The sequence below is a fragment of the Pleurodeles waltl genome, chromosome 1_2 (assembly GCF_031143425.1).
Source record: "Pleurodeles waltl isolate 20211129_DDA chromosome 1_2, aPleWal1.hap1.20221129, whole genome shotgun sequence".
Classification (NCBI taxonomy): Eukaryota; Metazoa; Chordata; class Amphibia; order Caudata; family Salamandridae; genus Pleurodeles; species Pleurodeles waltl.
The window spans coordinates 955,131,037-955,148,302 of record NC_090437.1 but is presented as its reverse complement, the minus strand read 5'-3'; the positions used below and the strand labels follow the sequence as shown (position 1 = coordinate 955,148,302).

General features: G+C 42.0%; 1 protein-coding gene across 1 annotated transcript in view; it reads right to left on the bottom strand.

Annotated features, from left to right (window-relative positions):
• DLC1 (DLC1 Rho GTPase activating protein) overlaps nt 1-17,266 on the bottom strand; it is a 1,219,048-nt gene that overhangs the window by 477,726 nt on the left and 724,056 nt on the right. Inside the window, exon 5 of the mRNA XM_069200770.1 lies at nt 16,811-16,844. Coding sequence (XP_069056871.1) covers nt 16,811-16,844 — 34 coding nt within the window. The remainder of the gene's footprint in view (nt 1-16,810; nt 16,845-17,266) is intronic.

Genomic DNA, 17,266 nt, shown 5'->3' with positions numbered 1-17,266 from the left:
ACTTTATGAATTTATTTTCTTACTCCGTCTTCGGCCGTTTTTCCTCAGAGCGCTTGCTTCGTGCTTCACTGGCAGAGCCGAGCGTTCTTTCGAACGTTCGGCTCTCCCGCTGCTCTCCTCTGAGGAGCGCGTCTCACTTCAACGCATTCCTCAGAGGAGTTCGGCCTAGACTGACGCGTCGCCACGGAAACCTCTCCCTGTGATCGGGAGGCTCCGTTTTCGCTCTCAGCTGTTAGCTGGGAGGCTCGGCTTCATCGCGAGGGGCGCAACACGCCCCTTTTCAGTATCTTTCGTTTTTTCCTTTGGCTTTTGGGTGTCAATCTCTTGCTTCCACACGCCCACACAACATTTTAACCCTTAATTTACTGTTTACATTTTAAACAGTTTTTCCTTCCAATTTGGGGGTTTTTCTGCCTGGCATCCTTATTAGTTTCTTATTGTTATTTATTTTACTATGTCAAAACAAGTAGCTGATCATTCCAATGATATAGATATGGATAATTTACGTGCTGATTTGAATTCTTTTATTCAGGATACTGTACAACAGGCTGTATCTTCGTCTATGCTACAGATGTCAAAAAAGTTAGAGTTGTCTTTTAAGAAAATGTCCTCTCAGGGTTCCAATGTTTCGGAACCGGTTAAAGGTAAAAAGCGCATATTTTCCAAAGTTCAAGTAGAATCGAGCGCTGATGAATCTCCCCAGATGGCTGGTCCTTCCCCCCGTAAGGAATCCAAAACGGTGGAAAAGGGTCCCTCTCCTTTGAATATTGTTCAGTTGAGGGATACTGATGATGACATGGAATATGATGATGGGGACGATGATGATTTACAGGGTTCTGACGACCTCTGGAAAGGGCCTTTAGAGAAGAGGCTGAAAGTTTCTCTTTCTGATACAAATCCTTCACAGGTTAATGATTTTACAGTACTTGATGCTTTGGGGGAACCAATGTTTGATCCGACTCTAATACACCACCCAAATTCTACGGAATGGTTCCCATCTGATCACGTGGCGGAATATGTTTTGTGTCATTTAAGACACTCGTTAGATAAAGCCACGAGAAATAAACTACGATTTGAATGTCCTCGTCCCTCCCTTCCTTGTAAAATTACTTCCACACCTGTAATTGATCCTAACATGGTGTTATTTTTCTCCAAGTTCGGTAAGGATCCTAAGAAAGGGGTCGACCGTGCGTGGTCCGTATGCCAGGACCGATTATTGGATTTGGTTGGTTCCTTAACTAGGATTCTCGATTTAGCTGAGGATGCCAGGTTGGAAGGCTCACAGATTGATCCTGAAGCTCTGTCCAATTGGGCCCAGCGGGCAATCTGTTTGTTGGGAAATGCAAACACTGTTATTTCTCAGGATCGACGTAAGAGTCTTTTACTCAAGATAGAACCTAAATTGGGCAGTTTCGCAGCCAGGGAAGAAGGACAGCAGGCGGACGGCCTTCTTTTTGGAGACTCATTTATTAAGGAGCTAGGTAGATATGTTTCTACCTTTGCGACATTGGACAAGGCTCAATTTTCAATGAAGAAGATCTTCAACTCCAGAGTTTTTGCCAGGGCCGGTAAAGGAAGGAGCCGCTTTACCGGCCGTTTCGCCACCCGTGGTGGCAGTTTCCGAGGCTCTTCCATCTACTCCACGGACTTCAGACCTCAGTTCTACCCCCAAAGAGGGAGGGGCTTCAGGAGCAGAAGCTACCGTCAAAGGGGAGGACAGGTCTCAGGTAAGAGATTTATGTTTTGGCCCTCTTCCTGTAGGTGGTCAATTAGCCCATTTTCTTTCGAATTGGTACCGAATTACCGCGGATCCTTGGGTTCTTCAAACCATTCAGGGGTATTGCATAGATCTCTATCAAGTTCCCAGTCAAACTTCTCCACCTCTTCCTCTAAGGTTCTCTCAAGAACAATCTCGTTTGATGAATTTAGAGATTTTATCTTTAATTACAAAAAATGTAATAGAAGAAACTTACTTCCATCCCTCAGGTTTTCTCAGCACCATATTTTTGGTCCAAAAGAAAAACAAAAAATTTCGCCCTGTGATAAACTTAAAACTATTCAACAACTACGTTGTTTACAATCATTTCAAAATGGAAACGATCCTGCGTCTCAGGGACATTCTGTTGGAGGGCGATTGGTTTGTTCGACTGGATCTACAGGACGCTTATTTTGCGATTCCTATCCATCCTTTTTACAGAAAGTTCCTACAGTTTCAATGGGAAGACTCGATTTTTCAGTTCAAAGTCCTTCCTTTCGGTCTAGCTTCGGCTCCTTGGTGCTTCACAAAAGTGATGAAACCAGTGGTAGCTTCTTTAAGAGCTCAGGGAATAAGATTGATCATCTATCTGGACGATTTTCTCATAATGGCTCAGAGCAAGGATACCCTATTGCAACACTTGCACATTTCCCTTCATCTGCTACAGTCCCTTTGCTTTCTGGTAAACATGGAAAAATCTTCTCTGGTTCCCTCAACTCAAGTGGAGTTTCTGGGTTTCCTCATAGATTCCAAAACCACATCTCTGTCCCTTCCCCATCAGAAGGTATGTCGTATAAAGCACGAGTTACGGCAGATCCTCAGTCTCTCTCATCTTTCTCTGCGATCCTTAGCAAGAATTGTGGGCCTATTGGCTTCATCCATTCAGGCCATATTCCCAGGTCCGTTACATTACAGGGCTCTTCAAAGACTAAAGATTTGTCATCTCCGCAAGGGCCTTCAGTACTCGGACGTCGTTCGGTTAGATCAGGATTCTCGCGCGGAGATACAATGGTGGCTCGATCATTTGGAAGCCTGGAACGGAAGAGCTATTTTCTCTTCGGCCCCAGATCTAGTATTAGAATCCGATGCAAGTCGGACAGGTTGGGGCGCAAGGTGTGGCAACGTCTCGACTGGGGGCGTATGGTCAGAGAGGGAGTCTGCCTTGCACATCAATTGTTTAGAGATGCTTGCAGGCTCCTTTGCTCTGAAGACCTTCGCGAAGGACAAGGTAAGCTGTTCTATTCTCCTAAAGATGGACAACATTTCCGCCGTAAAATATATCAATCATCTAGGGGGAACAAAATCCAAACCCCTTGCCGACCTAGCCAAAAGCTTTTGGGAGTTTTGCCTTCTCCGAAAATTGTCGGTCATGGCACAATACCTTCCAGGGAAAATGAATACCATAGCAGATTGGTGCTCACGCTACCTAAAAGATTCCAGCGATTGGCGTCTTCATCCTTCAGTATTCAACAAACTTTCTTCAAAATTCGGCCTCATGTCGATAGATTTGTTCGCTTCACGATTGAATTCTCACCTCCCAAGATTTTACAGCTGGAGACCGGATCCCCAGGCTCTCGATACAGACGCTTTTCTCCAAGACTGGTCTCCCCAGTTCAATTATGCCTTTCCTCCCTTTATGATGATTGTCAGAGTTATGGCCCAGGTTCGTCATCAACGAGCCTCCCTGGTATTGGTGACCCCCTTTTGGCAAACCCAACCTTGGTTCCCCTCGGTTCTAGAATTGTCAATAGACTTTCCTGTCCTGATTCCTTCCTTCCCGGAGCTCCTGCTCGATCCAGAAGGTCGTCCTCACGACATGATTCTCGACCACTCCTTAACTCTGGTAGCATGGAAGATTTCGGGTCAGCCTGGAGAACCCCAGGAATTTCGGAAGAAGCTGCTCAATATATCCGCCACTCTTGGGCCCCAGGAACATCCAAGGCCTACAAGTCTGCCTGGTTGGTCTGGTGTGGCTGGTGTTTGGACAGGAACTCAGATCCCTTTTCAGCCGATGTGACTCTAATTGTTAATTTTTTTGCGTCTCTTGCCTCCCAAGGAAAGGCATATAGAACAGTGAATACTTATAGATCCGCCATTTCTGCTGAACATGTTCGAATCGATGGTAAACCGGTTGGGGAACATCCTCTGGTGTGTCGTCTTTTGAAGGGAGTAAGATTTTCTAATCCCCCTACACCTAGATACACGCATTTATGGGATGTGAATTTGGTTTTAAATTTGTTCAATTCTTGGCTCAATAATGATTTACTTTCTTTAAAGTGTCTTTCTGCGAAGTTAACTATGTTGTTATGCTTAGTTTCATTGAAGCGTGTTTCTGATGTAAGAGCTTTGGATATATCTTCCGTCCAGTTTTCTCCTTCTAATGTATCTTTTAGGGTTCATAGGAGAACTAAAACTAACATTTCTATAATTCATTATCCGTATTTTCCTTTGCATCCTAAGCTATGTGTTGGTAAATGTTTAAAAGTTTATATTGCCAGAACTGCAGATTTAAGAACGTCCTCCTCTCACCAGTTATTGATTTCATTTTCTAAACCTCATAAACCCGTTTCTTCCCCTACCCTGGCTCGTTGGGTTAAATGGGTTATGACCCTTGCGGGTATCGACACTACCTCTTTTGGAGCACATTCTACTAGAGGTGCTATGGCTTCTAAGGCTTTTTGGGCTGGAGCTCGCTTGGAGGACATTCTTAGATCAGCGGATTGGTCTAATGTTACGACCTTTAGGAATTTTTATTGCAAACCTATTTCTTCTATGGCTGATTCAGTTGTTAATATGCTTTAAACAAGCATAATAGGAGCCTCCGTTCTTGTAATAAAATTCAGATTTTCCTAGCTTTAGTGAAGGAAAGTCTAGATTTTATTAAAGACACGGAGGCGAGTATTATCCCACCGCTTTATTAACCCACCCTTTCTTTTTCAGTGCAGGCTCCTCCTGAACCACTCATCTCATCCTGAAGATGCCGATTCCGGGTGTAAGGCCCTTCTTCGGAGTCATCTTTCTTCTGGCACTTCCCATGTTCACCACTTACCGCTATCCGGATGTTGTGATATCCGCATGGAACCGTCTCCTCTCTCTTCTCTGGACTTTGCCAAAGACTTTTTCACTTTATTAATGGCTTTTTCCATTATTTTGGTTATAATTCCTTTATTCCGTCCGCTTTGACCTGCTGCTGCAAGAAAAGAGGACTTGTTGCTCGTAGTTAAGATAGTTATTAGGATTGGGCGTTTATTATTGGTTGTTTGTTTGTGACATCATCAATGACTTTTTTCCTCATGTTTCATGGGATATGTAGTTTTGTAATATGTTATCTTGGCTGCTATTCGATTAAAGCAAGAAAGGAAAGCATAATACTCGCCTCCGTGTCTTTAATAAAATCTAGACTTTCCTTCACTAAAGCTAGGAAAAATCTGAATTTTAACAACATATTTTTAGGAGCTAAGTAAATGTTCTTAATATTTTAAAAACGCTGCACTTTACATTGTATTTAATATTTTTGAGGCCAGGGAGACCTCTTTTGGCAGCATTTCCACCTTGGCTGAAAGCACAGACTAGTGGCAGTGTTTAGTGCCTTAGTATTTACTGCCCTGAACTTGGGCACCGGTTAGCACTCTAGTTGTTTTAGGAAGGCCACACTATAAGATGGCAGCTGGCATGAGGACGCGCAGACAAAGCTTGCAGGGGGCGTGCCGCTGGTGCACAAAAGGCAAGCCCATCTGCGTCTGTCAGCGACTGATCGGGGCTAGGACCTCTGTATGTTTGGAATCAGGTAAATTAGGAAATACCAACTACACGGATATCCACTACATAGCTACAGACCTTGAGGGGCTCAACCAACAGGTAAATAAAAGATGCCAGCATTTCTTAGACCCACTGAGTGGGCCGGTTGAATGTCAAGAATGTGGCTATTCTAAAGACACAAATGAGTTTGTGGGCTCAAGAAATAGCAGTACACCACTGAATGCAGAAGCTAGTTGGCCAAAAAGCAGATGGCACATGCATTTAGTAAATTGTAGGTCCCGTACTAAAAATAGATTAGACCTGTTCACCTTTATAGAAGAAAAGCAACCAATAGCTGTGTTTCTAACAGAAACGTAGCTTAAGAAATCAAGCAATCCTGATATAGTAGAGGCCCTGCCACAAGGGTAAGCAATGGAAAGGCTGGATTGGTGTAAGCAGAAGGGAAGGGGAGTCCCAATAATCATAAAGAAGGAGTTTGATTTTAAATCTTCCGTTGTCACAATTCCTGGTAGTGAAAGTCTGGCTTTTTTCATTAAGCTCTCTCACAACCTTATCTTCTAAGGGGTGCTAATATACTGACCACCAGGGCCAGGAGTAGAGTTCACACCAGATATCGTAGCAGGTATGAGTCCCCAGGAAGCTAATTTTACGGTTCTAAGGATTTAAATATCCTAGTGGAGAAGTCAGAATGCACACAGGTGGTAAACGTTGTACACGATTTATCAGTTCTTCATCTGCTCCAACTGGTAAAACACCCAACTCATGAGAAAGGGCACACTGTACATCCTATTTTCTTATGTCCTCAAATATATCGAAATTGAAAGTGGAGGTGCCTCTACCAATAGTATGGTCAGACCATTATCTAATCCCTTTCTCAATTCCTATGATAAGAAAACATGTCCCTAGAACTAAACACATTAGATAAAGTTAGCTGGGAGCAAGAACTATCCAACTCAATTCCGAGTTCCACCAAAGATGGGGACTTCTCAATGTTGTATGAAAGGTTAAAAAAATGGGTTATAAAGAACTTAGACAATCTAGTTCCTCTGCGAACTAATAAAAACAATGTCATCCAGGGAGAAGAAGAACTGGTTCTCACTGAAATTAAGACAACTAAAAAGAGAATCTAAACAACTTGAGAGGAAATGTAGAGTTGACCATGATGACACAAATAAACAAATTTATAAAGCTGCCTTGAAAAATATTGCTATCGAATTTGGAAGCCTCAGACTAGAGACCTTGCAGAAAGGATTAAACAATCAGGGAACTCCTCTAGAGAGGTAAATAAAACAGTCAATTTGTTTCAGCATGATACTCCAGAATCTGAGCCTATTCCATCAGAAGAACAATGCAAAGCTCTGGCATGTCACTTTCTTGGGAAAGCGAGAGACATCTATGATGCCCTATCCAGTTCAATAGAGGAGACGGTTAGTGTAACGATGAAATAGGAGCAGATAACAACATAACAACACTTTCTACCTTTGCTTTACTGACTAAAGAGGATATTATGACAGTAGGACCTTCAGTAAAGTCAGGGTCTCCATTTGACTCAGCTCCAATTGACATTTTGGTGAATGGGGCGAGACAATGGTTGGTATATTGATCAACAAGTTCAATCGCTCTCGGGAAGAGGGTAGTGTCCCAAAGGACTGTAAGCATGTCATCATCCGCCTGCTACTGAAAAATCCTATTCTAGATCCAGAGCTAATAGGAAACTATAGACCGGTTTCCTTACTGCCAGGTGTTAGCAAAATTCTAGAGAAAATAATCAACAGTAAGATTACTGATCATCTACAAGCCAATAATATTCCCCACCTGACCCAAACAGGTTTTCAGGCAGGGCGTAGTACAGAGACAGCTCTTTTGAGTGCCACAGAGGACCTAAAAATGACTATGGATCAAGGTAGATGAGCCGCACTAAGCCTTTTGGACCTAAGCACCACATTCAACACGGTTGCATACCCCACTGTGCTCCACCAGAGATATAAGGTAGGCATTACAGGGAAGGCCTGAAGGTGGCTTGTCTCATTTCTGGAAAATTTTACTTTTCAGGTCAGTGAAGGATCTGAACTTTCGTCAAGTTATCAGTTGAATTGCAGCATACCGCAGGGTTCTTCCCTAAGCCCCACCCTCTTTAATATCTATATTCGCCCACTGAGTGAGATCATCTGTTCTCTTTTGGTTTAAGATGGTATCCTATGCAGATGATACTCAGTTGGTTGTTACATTATCACCAGACATAGATTCAATCTCTTTAAGATTGAACTGCTGTCTGGAGATGGTATTTGAATGGATGAAAGTCAGCTGTTTGATGCTAAATAGGGAGCAAACTGAGGTGCTGGTGCTTTGACACAGTTCTATGCTATGGGACAAAATTATTTAGCCAACTTTCCTGGGGGAACGACCGCTTCCTAAGAAAGAAGTAAAGACCCCAGGAATGATTTTGGATAAACATCTGACAATGGCCCCTCAAGCGAAAATAAATGACCAGTAGTTGTTTTGCCCTTTTCAAAAGCATTCAGGGAGGTGTTAAAGTGGCTCCCAGTGATGCAGTGATCCCAGTGATGCAGAGCAGTGATTCAAGGAGTGATCCTTTCTACTTTGATTATGGGAATACTCTCTATTAAAGTCCAATCACAGTGATAAACAAGCTGCAGATCATCCAGAATGCCTCTGCTCGCATACTGTTAGGGATCACGAAAGCACAGTCTGCAGCCACTGCACTCATAACGTTTCATTGACTGCCCATAAGTTTTAGAGTATAATTCAAGGCATTTTGTATTCTGCATCGGGCAAAGTACAGAACAGGTCCTTTTCTCCTGCAACATCTGGCGACTACAGGCCAAAAACGGATGTAAGGTCCAACAACCAGGAGTTGTGGCTGTTCCAAGAATCCAAAGAGCAAGTAGCAGAGGGAGGTCTTTCATATATTTGGCACCTAAATTATGGGATTCGCTGCCCAGAAGTCTGCAAGCAGATAAAAATCTCTTGAGTTTCAGGAAAAATCTGAAGACCTTCCTGTTTCCTGAATCTTCTGGTTAGTCACTCACTCGATCTTGTTGGATGCCCTTGCCCACGCTACGGTACATCCCAATGTGCCTAGTTCAGTCTAAAGAAATACCAGACCAGCGAAGACCCCGATTTCTTTTTTACCAACTTTGAACGAGTTGCTTCCACAGCCACATGGCTCCAAGAACATTGGTGGGCAGTATATTGTGCAACAGTTGTACAGTGAACTACAGTCAGTGTATCAGGCTGCGAATCCCTAAGGCGCAACATCTTATGATGAGGTGAAAAAAGCCATCCTGGGATGCCTAGGTTATGACGAGGAATATTATAGGTCACGTTTTAGAAAGGAGAAATGGTCTGCTAATGATAACCCGAGGTCCCTGTTTTTCTGCATTCAGGATCTGGGTAGTTGCTGGTTAAGACCCATTTCTTCCACTGTAAAGGAAGTAGTGGAAAAAGTACACCTGGAACAGTTTTTGGAGGGACTCCAGACCTCTACGTGATCTTGGATAAGGCAACACCCTAATGTCATACTTTCTATGGTGATTGACTTGGCCTGTGTATACCACAGGTCCCCCACTTCAAGGGTGTCACCACAAAATCCTATATTCTGATACATCCAAAATGGAGGATTCCCACAAACCAGTACCTCGACTCTTACCCAAGATTAAAACTCCTTTATACGTGGTGGGGAAAGACCCAGAACAGGGGCCCCAGTGCTTCTAATGTGGAAAATGGAGACACATATCTATGCTTTATACACAGACAACACCTGGACCGTAACCCATGGAAATCGGGTATGCCAAGGGACGAGTTCTTTGAATGGAGGGGGCAGTCAAACCTACTGAGTACAGATCAACCTCAATGGCTGTCCCATTACAGCATTAGTTGACTCTGGGTGTCACTAATCAATAGTACGACAGGGTCCAATAAAACCACAAGAAGAAATACATCAGAGGATGGATTAAATTACCTGTGTTCAAGGGGACAGTAAGGTGCATCCAGTGGTTCGGGTGCTGCTACAATAGAAAAACAATACTTTTTTTTATACACGTTTGTGTTGTTTCATACTTGGATGAGGAACTGATTATTGGACAGACCATGATAGTTTAGAGGCAAAAAAGAAAGGTGGCTGGTCCAGAGGTGCTACAAGATGACCCCTTCTATAGCAAGGAGGTAGCCAATCTTGACTGTGAATAAATAATTAAATTGAGAAGACAAGACCTGTGCCGCCATGGTGAACCTTTCCATTGCGCAAATAAATACTAACTATATTAGACAGCCAGTATGCAACCTCCTCTAGCAGATCTACTCATCCCACTTTCCATTTGTATGAATTCGCACTTATGAACACATCTAACTCCTGTGAACTTAATCTACGACAATAAAACTGGGGGAAATGCACAGAACAGTTTCTTGCAAGGACAAGACTAATGGCTATAACCAACAATAACTAAAAATCACTGGATTAGCCATTAAGATTAGGTTTTGGACTAGCTTGATACCTACAGTAAGGCACTTCAAAGCACTGTCAGGTGTAGTTCTTAGATGAAAGTATATTAAAGTCAGAAACCAGGCAGAAACACGAAAGGAATGGAACTGCTTTGGGATTACAGCTGAGGAATCGCTCAGTGAGCAGGGAATCCAGCATGAGGTCCCCATACATCACATACAGTTCTTTGTACACCACATTTAAATCCACACACAACACACTGCGTAGACAGAAGTGAAGGTCCCCAATTATGAAGCCTGAAAGGAGAGGATCAGTAGACTGCTTTTCAACTGGTACAGTCAAAAGGCTTATTACATCCACTGCGATCTCAGCTGCAACCAACTCTCAGTCTCTGTATGACCTGGGTGGAGGCGATAGTAGAAATCCTTCACTGTTGGTAAGGGGGCACTGTGGGTATGCTCTCTGGTCATCAGACACTTGTCCTCTGCTGAAGAACATCAGCAGATATGGAGCACCCTCAGCTCACCTTCAGATTGTCAAGTGCACTGAAGTAGGGCAGTTCAGGAACAAGGAAGGATGACAAAGATCTCTGCGTAGTGAAAGCCATTCAAAGTAATTGAAAAATAGCATCCCTCCACACAGGGCACTGTTCTACAGTGACTCCCTCATGGCCAAACATGGATTGTCTGTGAGTAGCTCTCCACTCAAAGTACGTCTGAGCTGAGCATATCTACTTATTTTACTAAACTAAAGTGTTTCTTTCTGTGATGGTTGGCTTTATGGTGTCTCGCGATTGCATGTGTGCTCACAGCTCTGACGGAGTAAAATAGATAGCTAGAAAACACAACTAAAGCAGAATTGTACTTTACCTAATGATTCTAAAGAAAAAATAAAAACAGCTTTGCAAGTTAGCAAAATTGATATGAAAAGTTCATGCATCAATGATTTGATTTGCAATGAATTTACAATGAACTTAAAAGCATTTAGCAACAGAGGCCACTTTAGTGAATGACTTTTTTCTGTTTACACAGGCCTGGCATATGGCTATAAACATGGCCAATATAGTCTTGGGACGCCGTGGCCAGTGACCAGAAACAGGAACTTTAACACATGCCTCTGCTCAAATACATTACTAAGCTCGGCGCCGCCGTAGAGGCTCTGCCGTTCCCTATAAAAAGTGGATTCAGGTTTTTGATAAGAATTAATACCCTAATCTCAATATAATCTTCTATTCATTGTCTCACTTTAGAAATTGTTGTTCTTAGTGATGTTTGCATTTCAGTAATGATTATGTTTATCGACATCTAAGACAAAACAAAACCTCCATGGCCCAGGGGCTAAGAATGATAAGAGCTCAGCAAGAAAATAATTTCTTAGGAAGAGGAGATACTCGGAACTAAGTAGCTTTGAGTGAACATGGACACGAGCATGGCCTCCCTGGAAAGAATCACCGCCTCAAGCAGACTGTACAAACTGCACTCTGTTTACACTGGAGAGAGTTCTGGGAATCGCAGCAGCCCTAAATGGCTAACATGGTTAGTGACATCTTGAGAGCGAACAGCTGCTCCTGCAGCCACTGTTTCTTGTCCTCAGCCTGAGAGTTATCTGTGCCTAGCCTTGTCCTCCCTCTGTCCTAGCAAGCAAATGATGGAAAAGATGCTGCCTGCGAATAGCACAGTGTGGCCTTGAGTAACCTTTGCTACACAGTACTTGCAAGAGGAGCAACAATGGGAATTCCCGCTAAAAATGAGAACAGACACATCCACATTAGAGTCATACAAATTAAGGCATGTTGCAGGCCATTGCAAATATGCAGGAAGGGGAGACCAAATTATGCAGCAGGATTCACTATGTGGCAAATAGGCAAATTATTCAGTATGATGTCCGAATTCAATGTATTATTTCACCCTTTTGTAATTTTAATACAAATTAGATACACAACATTTATTGACAAAGCAATAACATTTGATGCTTTCCAATGGGATTTTCAAACAAAAAAGTACTATGTTCATACCTCTTTGATAAAATGGGTTTATGTTTTTCAACCTTCTACATCCCCTTAGTCTAAATAGAAGCTGTAGTGTGTTATTTTGTATCAAGCCTTCCACTGGATCGCTCTCTCTACTTGGGTACAATTTGAAGCACTCTGCGACTCATAGCTCTCCATTAGAAACCTGTCTTTACTTTTTGGACCTAGGGTTGCCCAATCTCGTCAGCCACGATTTTTCCTGATGAGGCTCTTTAGTAGCTGGTGAGCCTATTTACATCAGAAACTTGTTCCCTGAGACATCAGAAAATACATTGCCTCCTTCGCTTCCATAAACGTTTTGTGCCTATGTATTCTCTGTTTTTATCTATTAATTCTTAGTTGCCTTTTTCCTCAGTTCAGAGTTTATTCAAGGTTGGGCCTCCAAAAATGATCTGGGTCACTCATAAGGGTGTGAAATAACACACATGCGCAGAGACCAAGTAATTTATTGTTGAAGCTGGTACCTAGTTGGTACCTAAAAGGAAAGGTAGAGGAAAGCTATGTCTACAGAGCATAATCAAAATAAGAGTTCTTGGAATTATTTTCAGTACCATTTGGCAGAGATTTCTAAAGGCTAGTTAACAGTATGTTGGGCGAGGAAGTCCCTTTTATTAATCTGGAGAGCCATGCCGCCCTGCTGTGTTTCTTTTTTCACACGACTGTCACTTTTTAGCTAAATGAGCTCGACTATTTTGCAAGCCCACTGGGGTATTTTACTGGTCTAAACTGTGAGGCCGAAGGGGCACTGTAAGTGCATCTCACTTTGAGAGAGTTGGTACTGACTTCTTTGCTAGCACAATGTGAAAGTGCTGATGGTGGAAGAGGAATTCCAGTGAAGAGATAGGCCTTTTAGGACTTGTTTTCAGACAACTTTCAGCTGTCTTTTTCCAGAAGATCCCTTGTAGACCATACTTACAACTTGCAGTGGGTTTAGAGCTCACTGATTGCTTACTATTGCTCAGCTTTCTTGTCCCTCTCATTTGTTTGTTTCTTTTTCGATGGCTTTCCTTCCTCTTCCTGTGTTTGCTCTTTGTTCCTCCCCTGGAGCATATCCCCTTTACCATCTTTTTGATTACCTTACTACCATGATTCTACCCTCACTTTCAGGGAACTGCTATTTCTTTCAGCTCTCAATGAGATTGCATGTGTTCTTTACTCTCTCCCTTGTATGCTGCTCCTCCTAAATACATTCCCCACCTGGTATGCTTTGTTTGCTTTCCCCACCTTGTCAGTTTTTGCTCATGAAGATTAGCCTGCTTTGAACCTGCTCTTTTGTGTGGACACGTCACAGAGAGCCTCTAGAGGTATCCAGTGCAGTGACCCAGCCGCAGAGATCTAAATGAGTTCCTTGGGGCCATATGTACGAACACATTTTCCCATAGACATAGAATGGGTAAAACCCTTTGCTACATCTGGCCCTTGGTCTCTAAACAGTTCTGTGATTATATTGAAAAATCTGGCTTTGGGGGTGATTTCCAGGAAGGCTCTAGCCTCGTAGAGAAACTGAACAGAGCAGTGCTCCATTGGATGATCCCTGCACAATGTCTGATGTTGAAGGTATCAATACCTTGATTCTGCTGAATGTATCAATGGATAATTGGCCATTTAAAGGGCACTGGAATAATCGAGATGGCACTGGCTTGCTTTTTCTCATTTTGGATAACAGGTCTTAAGCTGTCTCAATATTTTGTGAACCATCAAAGTTAGACAATGGTAATGTTTTACAACGTGCTAGTACATGGTACATATTCCAGCACTTTCAGCTGGTAGCAAGAAATCTAGGTTGTTATTGTTAATCAGCTCTCAAATAGCATGTACTATTTTTTACCATTGGGTACGCATTGAACCAATCATTTGGTTCGATTGTCATGCATAAATTCTAGATAACGTGCAAAATTACATGTGGAGCATAGGAAAGACACCTGGGATCCATGGGTGGCCTTATATTGTGGTTTAATCTAAAATCAATTGCAAAGTTAATCGGTAAAGGCAATAGTTCTGAAGTCATAAATAGTCAGTATTTCAAGCATGACAAAACTCTCAAAGAAATGCTATGGAGAATTGTTTGCAGAGAGGATACAAAATTAAATAAAGTTAAAGAGTACGTTTTACTTAATCCATTATGCAGTTTTGAACAAATACATTTGTGAATACATTCATAATATATAGCAGCTGCTACAAACCTACAGCTAATCAACAGAAGAGCACATGAAGAAGTCTGTGTAGACACCCCTTTATGAAAACAAACCTTAACATATAAAAGAAAATGGAACCCAGCTTCAGTTCAACAACCCTCTACATCCCTGCCATATCCACCTGCTAGAACCTGCTCGACATTTGCCAAGGATACCTGCACGTCACCTTAGACTATGTCAATATGCTGATTAATTCAATAGCCCCCATAAAACTGTACTACTCCTCTCAACCTGTAGAAAAAGTATTTAGGATTGCCACACAAATTGTGTTTAATCTTTCCAGGTCCAATATCTTATCCACCAAAAGCATCAGGCTTGCTCTCTAAATACAATAGTTACCCCTACCAGTTTCCTATTTGAGTGTTAAAAAGTTTCCAGTGTCTCAAACCTCTGGACTATCTCTTATACATGGCACGCAAACATAACCACACAACACGGTTGCTTCCTGTGCACCCTAATGATGCAAGTAGTTTCCTAGCCAGCATGGTTTTGCTGGAGTACATTCCCCCACAACCTAAGACCAGTCCTCTCCCTATTGAACTATACAATTCAGCTTAAAACCTCCTCCAACTCAAGGTTCTCCCACTGAACCTCTCACAACAGGGATGTCACTTGCATAGAGTCGATGCTCCATCATCACTGTATCATCTTGTGTTGAATCATTAATCTTTCTATACACGTATTGTTTTTTTATCGTCTGTTAAATTCATAAAGAAAGGAACTGCACTAAAATCTGCATTGTATTTGTTTTTCAGTGGCCCAACAAATTAATGCAAATTTAATTGCAATTGAGCTGGAATGTTTGCAGTGTAGCATTTTGTGTCAGCATTAGCATGTGCCAGAAGAACCACAGAAAATTAGAGGCTGCAATGTGTTAGCAAAAAGGAGACATTGTTCTACTTTACTAATTTCCTCAAGGCAGCAATGATCAACTTATGGAGAAAATGCAATCAATATGATCACCATCTCTAGTAGTCACTTTTAGTCTAGTTGATATCTGCAGAAGTGGGTAGGTCCTACTTCAGTTTCTGGGCCTCGGGGAGAACAATGAAGCTACGACCTGGGGTTCTATAAAGCCTCCTTCATGCAGCCTCCAGCCACAGACCAGACAGGAACACTGTCCTTGCCCAGCAGCTGTATTTAACTTTGGTTCATGCAATGATCGGTAGTTTTCAAATGAGGATTCATTATGTGAGCAGAGGTCCTTTAGAGTCGGGTTCATTGACTAGCACACAGCTGTAAACCTTGGATATGCTCAGAAGGCTTTTGTGGACTCATACATGGACTTCAGAATTCATTTTGTGTAGAATTTAAAGCTGAGGGACAGATAACATTAGGATTACATGGACTTGATATAGGCATAAAGAACATGAAAAGTGACCGTTGCTTTGGCTCACTCCTCACCTTGCTCTCTGATCTCCGTAAAAAGAGGCCTGTGTGCTCATGCCCCAAATATGTCATGCACCAAGAGCAGAGTTAACATTATATCCAATGGCACGTTTCCCTTCTAGGGCCATGACGCAGTAGTTTGGAAATACTTCTATAGGTTTTACTTCTAAATGACTGAAAAACGTAAGCACATAGTGAACAGTTGATTATGATTACAGTACACCCACAGAGAATACAGCATGTGAGTTCCTTGTGTATTTTTTATTAATTTGTTGATCCGATGTGGCATACAATTTGTTTGACACACAATGAAGATATTCACATTCAGAAGGAAATATGAAATATTTATTAGACAATCTGAGTTCTCAAAGAGTTCCTATTTTATCTCAGCACTATCGACATCCCAAGTTAAAATATCCTCTGTCCTATGGTTCCTTGATTTTTTTTGTCATCAGAGCAATATAGAATAGAGGAATAATGATTGTGGTGTGTATTTTGTGTATTTACAATCACAAAAACGTTATCTTTCATATTATGTTACACAATATGGCATTCTAGAGAATATAAAATCAGGTACCAGCATCTTATACAGAATTTCATTGAGCTTTGTCCAGTCCTGTATTTACTCTTCTGAAAGGGTCACTTTGACTCAAAAACGTATAGCCAGGTTACTTTATCATGTATATTTCCATTGGCAGTGTTAAATGCCAATTCTTTCAGGACCCTGACTCAGGAAACAGGTTTGGGTCTTTGACCAGCCATGCCTGTGGCTCTTTCTAAGTCATCATTTGTGTGGAATGCGCACATCATTCCCTCAAAGGCGTAAATTATTAACCTGTAAACACCCATAATGAACCTGGCACTAAAAAAGGGCCCCCTTCTCACCAGACAGTAATTGTATATGAAGAAATATTAGCTGGAAACAGGTCTCTTGTAAAGGTATAACGAATTCCTAGGCTGAGTATGGCATTGCAAGCATCCACTTTGGAACCACGACGAGCATCACACAGCTGATTAAACTATTAGCACTGTGGCACACCTTAATACATCACTCTCAGTAGTAGGCGAATGGCACTTAAGTGTGGGAGATAGCAACACAAAGAGACCACTCCTAAAAAGTGGTGTGTCTCCAATATTGCACATTCCATAGTCTGACTTCAAGCACAGGTTAATGCAAGCAAGCATTCTTGAAATTATTATTGTGTAATATCAGTACTCACCCGCACTCTCTTTTTCGGACATGCCTTGTGCAATCTGAAAAATAAAATTATTCTATTATGAGAGTGTGCTTTCACATTCAGTTGTTAACTTCAGAAGCTACATACCTTACAATACCGTATAGGAGTGAAAAGCTCTATAATACTGTGCATCTGGCAAGATTTAAAATGGAAATGTCACTTCAGTCTTGACACAAGTGCAGACAAGAGGTATGGCAATGAAAGCTAATGAAGACTTTGATATTTGTTAAGATGCGGATACAGGTTAGATTTAACCACAGCTTTATTCCAGTACCACCAACCCAGGACAGAGCGGCTACACTCGACGCTAACTCTGTCCAACTGCCAAAGAACCTCCTTTGCTCATCACTCGCACAAGGAACCCTGATGAAGTGAGGGTTCTAATATGTGCCTTACATTGACAGAATCATAACCAGGTAACTATAACACACCCCCCTT